The 11,411-nt window shown below is 34.3% G+C and overlaps 1 protein-coding gene across 1 annotated transcript; it reads right to left on the reverse strand.

The window, feature by feature from the left end:
• Positions 1 to 147: 147 nt before the first annotated feature.
• On the reverse strand, positions 148 to 7,394 carry LOC110095768 (proline--tRNA ligase, chloroplastic/mitochondrial). Its single transcript, XM_020821434.2, has 11 exons — positions 6,921 to 7,394; positions 6,779 to 6,835; positions 6,119 to 6,229; positions 5,899 to 5,985; positions 5,660 to 5,773; positions 5,373 to 5,579; positions 4,647 to 4,784; positions 3,120 to 3,281; positions 1,849 to 2,048; positions 1,298 to 1,381; positions 148 to 445 (listed from the first exon to the last, which is right to left on the reverse strand). Exons 1-11 carry the CDS (start codon positions 7,269 to 7,271, stop codon positions 304 to 306), a joined length of 1,653 nt encoding a protein of 550 aa, XP_020677093.1. The 5' UTR covers positions 7,272 to 7,394; the 3' UTR covers positions 148 to 303.
• Positions 7,395 to 11,411: the final 4,017 nt, after the last annotated feature.

Consider the following 11,411-nt stretch of genomic DNA (forward strand, 5'->3'; position numbering starts at 1 on the left):
AAAAATTTGCTTTACAAAGCAATAAGAAAGAAGTCCCAAACAAACCTACATTATATTTGAAACAATTTTCTTACTGTTTTCTACGACAATTTTTTAGTCTCAAATTTTCTTGAAAGTAATGAAAAAATAGTGCCAAAATACCGCCCCAAACGAAGTGTAATATTATAGAATTGCTAATAATACCATTATTGGCTGTTAATAATCAAAAGGATAACTTGTCTGGAGAAATAAATGAATTTATAATCAAGATAATATTAATGATACAAGCACTCGAGAACAAAGAAAGGAGATGAGTGCTGTATGTTAATATGATCTTGCAAAAATAGCAACTTGTTCAGCTGGATTACCAGTCATAAAACAGACCTTGGAGCCCTCAGGTTGATCAAATGGGAAGCATCTTATTGTTGCTCCTGTTTCTTCTTTCACCTTCTGCTCTTCAACATCACTGGGATTATCAAGATGGCATAAACTGCACTGTTAGTTCACACTAGCAGATCAAATGTTTCTCTTACTCTGATATAGGCTTCATTTGAGATGACTTTCTTACTGTTTTTTAAAATAATTTTTTAGTACAAAAATTATTATTTTTTGTACTAAAAAGTTATTTTGAGAAGCAGTAAGAAAGCCATTCCAAACTAACCCATAATCAACTGCATAATCTACATTTTTTCACAAGAAATAGTTAATTGTCGTATACTTGACTTTTAATGAAAAGGAAAATCAGTAGCAAGAGAGTTTATTTTGGGTCTGATTGTAGTGGCTGAAGTTCGTCAATAAAAATAGATGTAAAACTGTTATAGGAAAAAAAAATTTTAAGCAACTATGAACATTATAAATTTTTTCATTTTCAAAAAAACTATACAACAGCCTTAGTATAACTACTATACTATAACATATCTGATTGTAAAAAATAATTTCTTGTCACAAAAAATTTAGAAAAGAAGGCTGACAGAAGTGTGATAACTATAAGGCCGCTTGAAATGGACCCTTAGTTTCTACCCAAGTTCACATGTGGCTTATTTCATATCTGAAATTGATCCATCTCATCAACAAAGAAGCTGTATCAAACTCGAAAAATTATTTTGTGCGAACACCGGACGATGTCCAGAGGCCAATCAAAATGCGTCACATCACTTTTTGTTGTGTACCAATACTATGTATCGGATAATGTGGCACGTTCTGATTGTCCTATGGTCCGTCCGGTGTCTGCATAGAATAATTTCTTCTCAAACAGGCAGGGTTTTTTTTTTTGTTGAGGTGGTAGTCTAATATTATTGACTTGGATTACAATCCTTACCTTGCTGACCAAGGACCCCTTGCCCATTTTCCTTGGGAAATTGCTTCCTTCAACTCCTCGTATGAGCTCACATCCACTATGTTTCTGTCAAAAATCATCAACTTTCAGAGGAAACAAAACTCAATGTTACAAACATACAGGACATCTGAGAAATCAAGATTACTTTCTTGAAGAGGATAATTTTCGAGAAGTGATGACAAGCTAGTACACGTGGGCAATAATAAAATGACCAAATTTGCAGTAACGCAAAACGAGGATTGTGCAAATGATTATGATCTCGATCTTTAAAATAAAAATATATTACCGTTCTACCATAGACTCAGAATCATAGATGGTTGGACATATAAAGGCATAGAGTAGAGTATAAAGCATTAAAACCAAAAGGAAACTAATAAATAAGATGATATTTTTCCTATTCAAAATATAACAGAAGAAGACATTTGTAAGGGAAAATTGAACAGCAGGCTACAAGCATTCGAGTAGAAATTACTTTAGAGGCTTGAGTGTAAAAATAAGCAAATTTTTAAAGAGAAATGAAGTTGAGTTTCAACCTGTCACGAAAAAGTGTAGCTCTTCGTAGAAGTGATGCCTGGACATCTTCCAACGTGCTCTTCACATGAGCTATCAACACTGAAGGCTCCATAGATATCCCCAAATCTTTACCAAGTTTTCCGGGCACATCTCTCCGACTTACCACCACACTACCATTGGCAACATCACGAGGACCAATTTCAATCCTCACGGGAACACCCTGAAGAACAGGTTATATATTTATCCATGCCTAAATTTGCACGAGGTACAAGTCATAATCATAGCAAAGCAAGATAAATGGGCTTCGGAATGGAAATTGCATACGCAACACAATATATATTAAGCAAGCAATAGGAACAAAGTACATGAAATAAGCACTAGTTAGCATCCCTACTGCCCCCCTTATTTGGAGAAGGAATGGAACATTCCACCAAGACGAATACAGTTCAAGGAAGATTATGTTAGGCCGGCCCAGGAGGGGCCGGCTGGACCGGTCCTTACTTACTCCAGGCGGGCCCCACATGGGGCGGAAATGGGGAAGGGGGGGCGGAAGCCTTGTGGGCCCAAGCTTTGGTTTAATTCAAGTGTTGGAGGAAAATTTTGAATGGAAGGGGGGAACTTTTGAATAGAAAAGTTGTTTAGGGATTTTGTATGGGGGCTTTGGAGTTAATTAGGGGCTAAGGGAGATTTAGGGTTTTATCTTGAATTTTGGCTGAATTTGGGATCTAGTCTTCTTGGTTAGAGATTTTGGAGAGTTATCTTCCTCTCGAATTGAATAATCTTGTATGGTTGCTGTTTTTATTCATCTACTAGTGGAATACAAGTGGTTGGCTTGATTTTCTCCAGATTTCTATTCAGTTTTTCTCTGTTTTCCACTGTTATCGAGCTGTTTTCCTGCTGCAAACAGCAGTTTCCTTGTTGTTTGTTCATCAACTTGGGCTAGGTTTGCTTGCGAACTCAAGTATTATCTTAGGGTTACTTGCGAACTCAAGTATTTTCTATCAGATACTCTATTGACAATAAACCAATATCCTGACTTTCAAAATATGCACACAGCCAAAGATTGGTAAGAGGGTCAATTTAATTATTGAAACCAATTTGAAGCTCATAAAATAAAAACAAGGAAACATTTGAAATCAACATAAATACATTGAACCTCAATAATTAAGTTGCATGATAGGTGAATTTTTGCTTTAATCTCCCAAAGATGGAAAATAAAGTAACATCTTGTTTTGGCATGACCATGAAGATTTACATACATGATGAAGCTATATGAAACAAGAATTCTTACTTTCATCTCCCAGAAATTAAATTTCCAACCAGGAGTTCTCTGCTCTGAGTTGTCAATTTTGACTTTGATCTCTGCAGATTTCAGAATTTGTTCAACTGATGCAGCAGTAGAAAGAACTCCAATTCTCTCATTGCCTTTCTTCCAAATTGGAACTATTACAACCTGAATTACATGCAATAACAGCAATAAAATTTAGCAATATCTTAAGAAAAAAAAGGATTATGAATTATTTTATCCCAGCACTTAAGGTACAGACTCGTGTATGACAAGGAAACTTTCACATATGCAGGTACTCTTAATTGGCTTGCAAAGCTTGCCTAACACCTTGTAAACTTCATAATTCATCATTCTGATTTTAAATGTCCAAAGATATATCTTAGGCCGCAAGACAATTTGTAAAAATTAGAAAATGAAACAAACCTGAGAAAATATAACTCAGGCAAATAAATTTGAGAAATCAGCATCGGAACAGAAATTCGTCTACAATTTTTAGAATTTTATCTTCAAAATTAATGAGAACTGCTTTATGAGAGAAACAGTAAAAAACTAAGAAATCAGATGGTAAGCAAATTACTAGAATATAATCAGAAGCAGTAATGTAAATAAAAGATGAATTTGACATTGAGTGCACAAATAGAAGCTAAAGTAAACAAATTAAAACTACTTGAGTAATAGCCTAAATAAATAAACCACCAGCTTTATATATATATATATATATATATAAAGAGAGAGAGAGAGAGAGAGAAGGTTTAGAAATGTTATCACTCTGAATATGTCTTTTCTAATTACAAAACATTTACTAATTAATTCCCTTCAAATCAGCCTCCAAATCTGCCTTTTTTTAATTAAAAAACATTTCCTAATTGATCCCCTCCAATTCAGCCCCCAAATCTGTCCTTTTTAATTAGGAAACATCTCCTAATTAACTCCTTCAAATCTTGTTCTTCTATGGTAAGGAATTACTCCTCTTTGATCTTCTTGCCCACCTAGTGGGACCCACCTGCTTAACCGGTTTATCAGTTTCTCTGCCAAAAAACAATATGAAATACCTCTACATTTTTGGAATAGCTCCAATTTGAAGCACTTCAATTACAACTACTCCATTCCAGAAACTGAGATCAACTATATTCAAGGACAGAATTTGCCAACCCTAGCAGGAAAAACAGGGACACAGAAGATCAAATAAAAGAGATGGAGGATCATTTTCCAACCAACCTCATATATAATGAAGTAATCGTCAATCTTCATATGCAAGAGAAAATTACATAAATGTGCCCATGAGTGGGAACCCTCTTATTAATGATAAGCTGGAATTTAAAAAAAAAATCAGATATTCCTGATATTTTATACTTAAAAAATAGCCAGTAGCTATATTACAATATGCAAGACCACCTTCTATTATGGAAAATACATGGAGGGTTCGTCGCCCACAAACTGTTGGAAATTAAGATTCTTTTGGACCCAAGAAAGCAAACAAGAGCAGCTAAAAAATGCAGAAGGGAGCATGATAGGATGAAAGGGAATTACTTGTATTGGTGCCAGCCTGGGAGGAAGCATTAAGCCAGTATCATCTCCATGTGTCATGATAATGCCACCAACAAAGCGAGTACTAATAGCCCAAGAAGTTTGCCAAACATGTTGCCTCTCTCCATTTTCATCTGTGAACTGACAGATTTGTTAAGGGATTTATCAGTTTGCATGCAAAAATATGCACTTTTTGACTTAGGCAACTGACAGAAACTGTTAATCAAGGCATCCTATGTCTACTTTTGCTCTTTCAAAAATATGGTTTACATAGCCAGATACAAATAAACATCAAATATAAACACTCTAGAATATACATCCTCTTATGCGCGTTCCCAAACATGATTTCCTTCCTCTTGTACCAAAATTTATATTAGATAGATAATTATATGCGAAGGAACAAACAAACACAAGCAATCAGCATCAATCGTCAAAAATAACTTTTGTATCAAACACCTGCTTAATTTGAAAATTACGAAAAAAATTCTTCAATCTTAATGATAAGTTAACGTCCTAGGCATATACATACAAACACCTGCTTAATTTGAAAATTACAAAAAAAAAAAAAATATTACATTTTAAGTTATATTTTGTAAAAGTTCATTTGTCAAATTGATCATTGTAAGACAAACATATTTTATTTTTGACAACGTTAAACTTTGAGAATTGCATCACATAAAGCTCTTAAATGCCTTTGCTATAACAGAAAAACTATTCCACGTTTATTACCTGAGTTTCAAACGCACGAGAAAAATTCTGGCCAAGGTTATGACTAGTTCCTGCTTGCAAGGCTTTTCTATCACCCATCATGGCTTCAATTGTATAGGTACAGGAAGCACCAGCAAATGTCTCTGCCTTCGATTTTCTACCTGCAATAACAGGTATCGCAGCTTGCTCATAAGCAAATTTTTTATACACATCAATCATCTGCAATGCCTGCGGCACAGCAAGATAGAGGATGATATCAAATATACAGTAAACTCAATATCATGTTGAACAGGGAGGCAGATTCCCACCTCTTTTTCAGCCTCCTCAGCAGTGGCATGGGCAGTATGCCCTTCCTGCCACAGAAACTCAAGAGTCCTTATAAATGGCTTAGTCCTCATTTCCCATCTTGTAACATTAGCCCACTAAAAGATAATGAAGTGTGTTCACAAGAATTGTGACAAGTTTCTAATAATGATGCAACAAAAAAAAAATATACTACCAATTTTTTAAAAACAAAACAAAGGAAAAAAATAACATAAGAGCCTACCTGGTTAATCATTATAGGAAGATCCCGATAGCTCTGAATCCATTGAGTAAACATGTGATTCACAATTGTTTCACTAGTTGGCCTTACCTGCCAAAGCAAATTATATAAAGTTAGAGTTGAATTGTTGATAAACAACAACATTAGTTTTAAAGTTGGAAACTAATATTGATCTTCATAAAGAGATATGATCATCATGAATATGAGTTCTTAAATAGAATACCACAAGTTTTTCTTCAAGCTCCTTTCCTCCTCCAATGGTCACTACTGCTAATTCTGGACTGAAACCTTCAACATGGCTGGCTTCCTTTTCTATAAATGAGTACGGTATGAACTGAAGCAATATATTAGTAGAATAAAGCAAAAGTAACGAACATAAAACAGAAAATCAGAAAGGAAGCAACCAGTATATAGCCTCAAATAATAACATTCAACTAAGAAATTAGTTTAAAAGTGATCTTTTTATTGTATTACCAACTCTAACCACTACCCGATCATATGTTAACAGGTTAGTAATATAAGGCTGAACAAAGGCCAATAGGATCCCCCAAGAAGAATGTAATAGTGAGGAAGACGGGCCGCATTTGGGAAGTGTATTTCTCAAGGATACAGAAAGATATTTTTTATGACACAATAGCTATTAAAACAGTAAGAAATATATATTTTCCTTGTGTCCATTAATGGCAGGGCCGGTCAAATAGAATTGTTGTAATAGTGTGGAGCAACTTTTTTATACAGTTTTCAGAAAATCCTAAGGGAATTATTCTGCTTCTCCTTCTTCTCCAGTCTAATCCGCACATCCCCTAACTCGATAATACAATCTAAAATCTCAAACAACAAAACTGTAGACAAAAAGCGCCCAAACAAGCCATAAATCACACACCTGAGGGAAGTACATGTTACTGTGTCCAGTCTCCTTAAACTTTGCATTCAAATACTCCTACATCAACAAAAAATCCCAATCCAATCACAATAACTTGTGAGGCAAACTAACAGAATGAAACAAACTGCATAACAAACTAAACCTGTATCGCTTCCCATATAGCATATCCATACGGCCGGATTACCATGGTTCCGCGTACGGGACCGTAATCGGCGAGCTCTGCCTTCGCGATGACATCAAGGTACCAAGCATTGAAGTCCACCGAGAGTGGGGTCACTGCGCCTTCAGGAATAGACGAGGGTTTTCGATCAACTCCCCTTAAAGAAGAAGGTAAAGGCGGCTCCTCCGCCTCTGGAACTTCTTCCCTGGCAATCAGGGACGCGCAGAGCTTGGGTAAAGATATGGGAGTCTTATATGGAGAATAGAAGGAGGAGCGGAAGCTGGAAGAGGGATAGAAGAAGAGGTGGAGCGAGGGAAGGCAGAGAGCCACCATGGCCTTGGCCCTTGGCAAGGATTATAGGTGAGGCGTGGCAGTGACAGTGTGTTGAAGGCGAAATACAGGATAGCCTTTTGGATCTTAGGTCATCCCCACCGAAAAACTCATTTTCACTCAAAATAGTATAATTTATCTACAAGAGGATTCCCTTATATATTTATATATATAATTTCTCAATCGAATTATACTAGAGAACTCCATCGAGTTTAACTGAGTTGGAGGGCGAGTGTGGTTGGGAACTCCTAACACATATTCAATTCTACTCTCATGTCGTGGGACTGCTTAAATGAGGAGAAAATAATAGTGTGGTCATGCACCTGTGATGTTAGTTGTTGGTAGGCCCACCAAGGGATTAGTTATGCCGCAATGCTCCTCCTTTAGGGTGGCAGCAGGTAGATACCCCCATTCCCAAAACAAACAAACAAAATTATATGAGAAATGCTTCCACCATTCTCTGCTTATGGAATTAATGATTAAAAAAAAAACTTTTGTGAACAGTTGTGCTAATATTGACATTGCACTGTTCACGTCTCAAAAATGAGACTGTAAATGACATTTTGGTGGAGCTTGGGCGGACGGTAATGTTGCAATTCAAGATGTCTAATCTACGATTTTGATGATGACAAATAATATTTATTAAATCATTTCATTCTTCCCTATATATTTTAAATGTTATTTTTGTCTGTGAGTACTAACATTTCAGGGATAATACACACTGCTCATGACTACTGAAAACTCAAAACTGGGTAGAATAGGATATGAAAGAGTCTGTAATTTTTATTTTTTTATTTCTTGAGACTGGCCAAAAAATTGTGTATGCAGATTGAATGACCATGCACACACACACAAGTGGAGATTTTTTTTATAAAAAAGTGTAAAATTATTTTTTATATAGGTCGTATTGTACGATTTTAAATCGTACTGTACAATATATAATCGAGAAATAGGCTTAACGGCTAACTGGAAATCAGCCTCAGTGAACTAATCGTACTATACAATCTTTTTATAGTATTATACGATTTGTTTTCAACCCCAAACCCTAGCTGCCAAATTAATTTAAGCAATACTTTAAATTTAAATTTTAAACACATCGTACTATACGAATATTTGAAATCTTGCTAAAATTAACCCCCGTGATTAGTCAATAAAATAATGGTTTAATTAATGATTGATGATCGTACTACATGAATGGGATCATACCGTACGATGAACGATATGATTTTTGTTCGTACCAAAGATCGTACCAGACAAAACCTTAATTTTTGAAATAACCGAACTGTACGATTAATACATCGTACAAGACGAACTGCATAAACTCAACTGATCATACTATACGAATAGGGAAGTACTAGACAATGAACAAAGACAATTTTCTGTCATCCCATCGTTTGTCATATACGAACAAAAATAAATTAAATCATACTGGATGATATTCATATCGTATTGTACGATGTATTGAAAAATTATTACTTATTCGTCCTCATTTGTATTATGATGGAAGTTGTTTTGAACTAATCCTACTGTACAATTTCGTATCGTATTGTACGAATAATAACAACTAATTTAAATTTTTAGGGTTTATTCAAGCCTATTATATACACAATGCTTTTATTCATAAAAAAAGAGAGAGAGAGAGAGAGAGAGGAATGTGACAATCGAAAGAACTCGAGAGAGGGAACTTGAAGAGATTCAGGGCTCGTGAGAGAAAGGAGAATGTGAGCTTGAGCTGAGGGAGAAGTAATGTGAGGGGGTCACACGGTTGCTCCGAGTTAGCTATACGCTTGCTCCTCCTGTGGCCTTGGTGAGTCTTGTGGGAGCTCTCTAGGGAGAGAGGCTTCTAGGTTAAAGTCCTCGAAGGTTCTTTGCCTTCTCCATGATGGAGAAAAATGAGAAGGTCCACTTTCGTAACCGGTAGGGTGATATAGCGTCCGGCACTCCGTCACACAGGCGAAGATGAAAGTGAGTTTTGTAAAGGCTTCTCCGCCTTGCTGTGGGAGCATAATGAGAATCTCTTTTGAGTAGTGCAACTCTCGGAGTGGAGCACTCCGGGGAATGGATATATGTCAAGGTTAACCAAATCACTATAAAAAATTATGGTGTGCTTTTTCCATTTTCTGCATTTTACTTTCTCGCTTTTAATATTCATTATAGTTGCATGGTGAAAAATCAGAAATTATTGTTTTGTTGTGACAACAAGAATTTCATCATCATTATTTTTTCAAGGCATATTTAATTTGATAGCTTCTACATTCAAAAATCAAAATTGCTTATTTCTAATTATTTTGAAAAAAAAATATTAGTACTCTTGTTTAGGATTAATTTTTTAATATACCAATTCACACCCCCCCCCCCAGGGAGAAGGTGTGTTTGTGAGGGAGAACGAGTGTGAGAGAGATCACACAGTTGCTCCTAGCTTGCTACATGCTTCTTCTCCTGGGGCCCGAGAAGATATTTTGGGAAACTTTTTATGGGGGAGATCCTTTATGGTTCGTGTCCTCTAAGGTACTTTGCTTTCAACAGGAGTGTGAAAAAAGAGAAGGTTCACTACCATCACCGTGAGGGTGACATAGAGTTTGGTACTCTGCCACACTGGGAGGGTGAAAGTGAGGTTTGTAAATGATTCTCTGCCTTGCTATGAGGGTAAAAGGAGAATTACATTTATGTAGTGAAATTCCCGGAGTGGAGGACTCTAGGGAGATGACGTAGGTAGAGTGACCGAACCACTATAAATCTTATGGTGTGATTTTTCCCTTACTACACTTTGTTTATAATTTGCATTTTACATTCGTTATAATTGCTTGATGAAAATTATATTATAATTCTTTGTTGAGTAAGTTAAAATTTCACCACTTATTATTGCAATCTTGTTTTAAGCATTCACTTCTACATAAATTTAATTTTCATGTTTAAGATTTAAAAACACAAAAAATATTAGAGCTCCTGTTTAAGACTGTTATTTTATTACAACAAATTTCTAATTCACCCCCCTCTTGGCCCATCTCGTACTTTCAGATAAACACTTGTTTGCAGTTCGGTTGAAGATGGTCTTTGAAATTATAAAGTTGGTTAATTAGTTTGGTTGAGTGCGAATAAATGAATGACTTTTACTATATATATCTAATAATATATATAACTGAAAAGAAATTCTTTATTATTTATTTTATTAAAAAAATATGTATAACATTTATCTTTATGCCAAAATACCATTGAGATAATAAATAAGTCATAATTTTAAGTGATATTTTAAATGATCAAATTGAATGATTTTTATAAAACTCTTTTCAAGTATCATAGTTGTGTTTGAAATATATATTTTTCCTTCAAATTATTCACTTATTATTGAGCTAAGTGTGAGTGCCTTCAAATGAATATAACATAGTTTCCATTGTTTTTATGTAAAAATTTGAATATAATTATTCATTCTTAGTTTGAATAGAAAGGGGGAGAAAATATAATTATGTGTTTGAAAATTAAAAAGACTCAAACGTTATAGAAGTTGAAAGTAAATGCAGAAAAGCCTTAATAGTAAGAAAGTTATCCCAAGAATTCGCTTGAGACAACTTTCTTACTGCTTTATTTTTCACAACTACAATTTTGTATGACTGTTGTTTTTTTTATCGCTTTTAAAAAATTTATTCTAGGAAGTTTCTTTAATAGTAGCTTTAAAAAAATTACTTTCTTCATAAGAGTTTTATAACTACTTTTACAAAAAGCTACAGCTATTCCAAATGGATTCTAAAAATAATTTTTATAGTTATATCTTGTTGAATGCAATAGCTACAAAGTTCTGTTCTTTAATTTTTTAGAAAAAAAAATTATAATACTTATAAATTTTAAAAATATAATTTTCTCATAATAATTATATAATTATTTTTATAGATAATTGCATATATCCTTTTAGTATGCCATGTGGCATTGTGGGGTATATTGACAATATGTTATAGAAGCATTGCTAATTCATCTTGGAAAAAAAAATCATAAAAGTCATGGCATTAATTATTTTTAATTAAAAATAAATAATATATTTTAAATTTTATTGAATCATATATAAAATTAGAATATAAATAAATTAGTTTATTAAATTTTTTGAGGAGTTAGCATTAATCTAAATTTAAAAATGATTGGATGTAGTTAAAA

The sequence above is a fragment of the Dendrobium catenatum genome, unplaced genomic scaffold (genome assembly GCF_001605985.2).
Source record: "Dendrobium catenatum unplaced genomic scaffold, ASM160598v2 fragScaff_scaffold_1196, whole genome shotgun sequence".
NCBI classification, from domain to species: Eukaryota; Viridiplantae; Streptophyta; class Magnoliopsida; order Asparagales; family Orchidaceae; genus Dendrobium; species Dendrobium catenatum.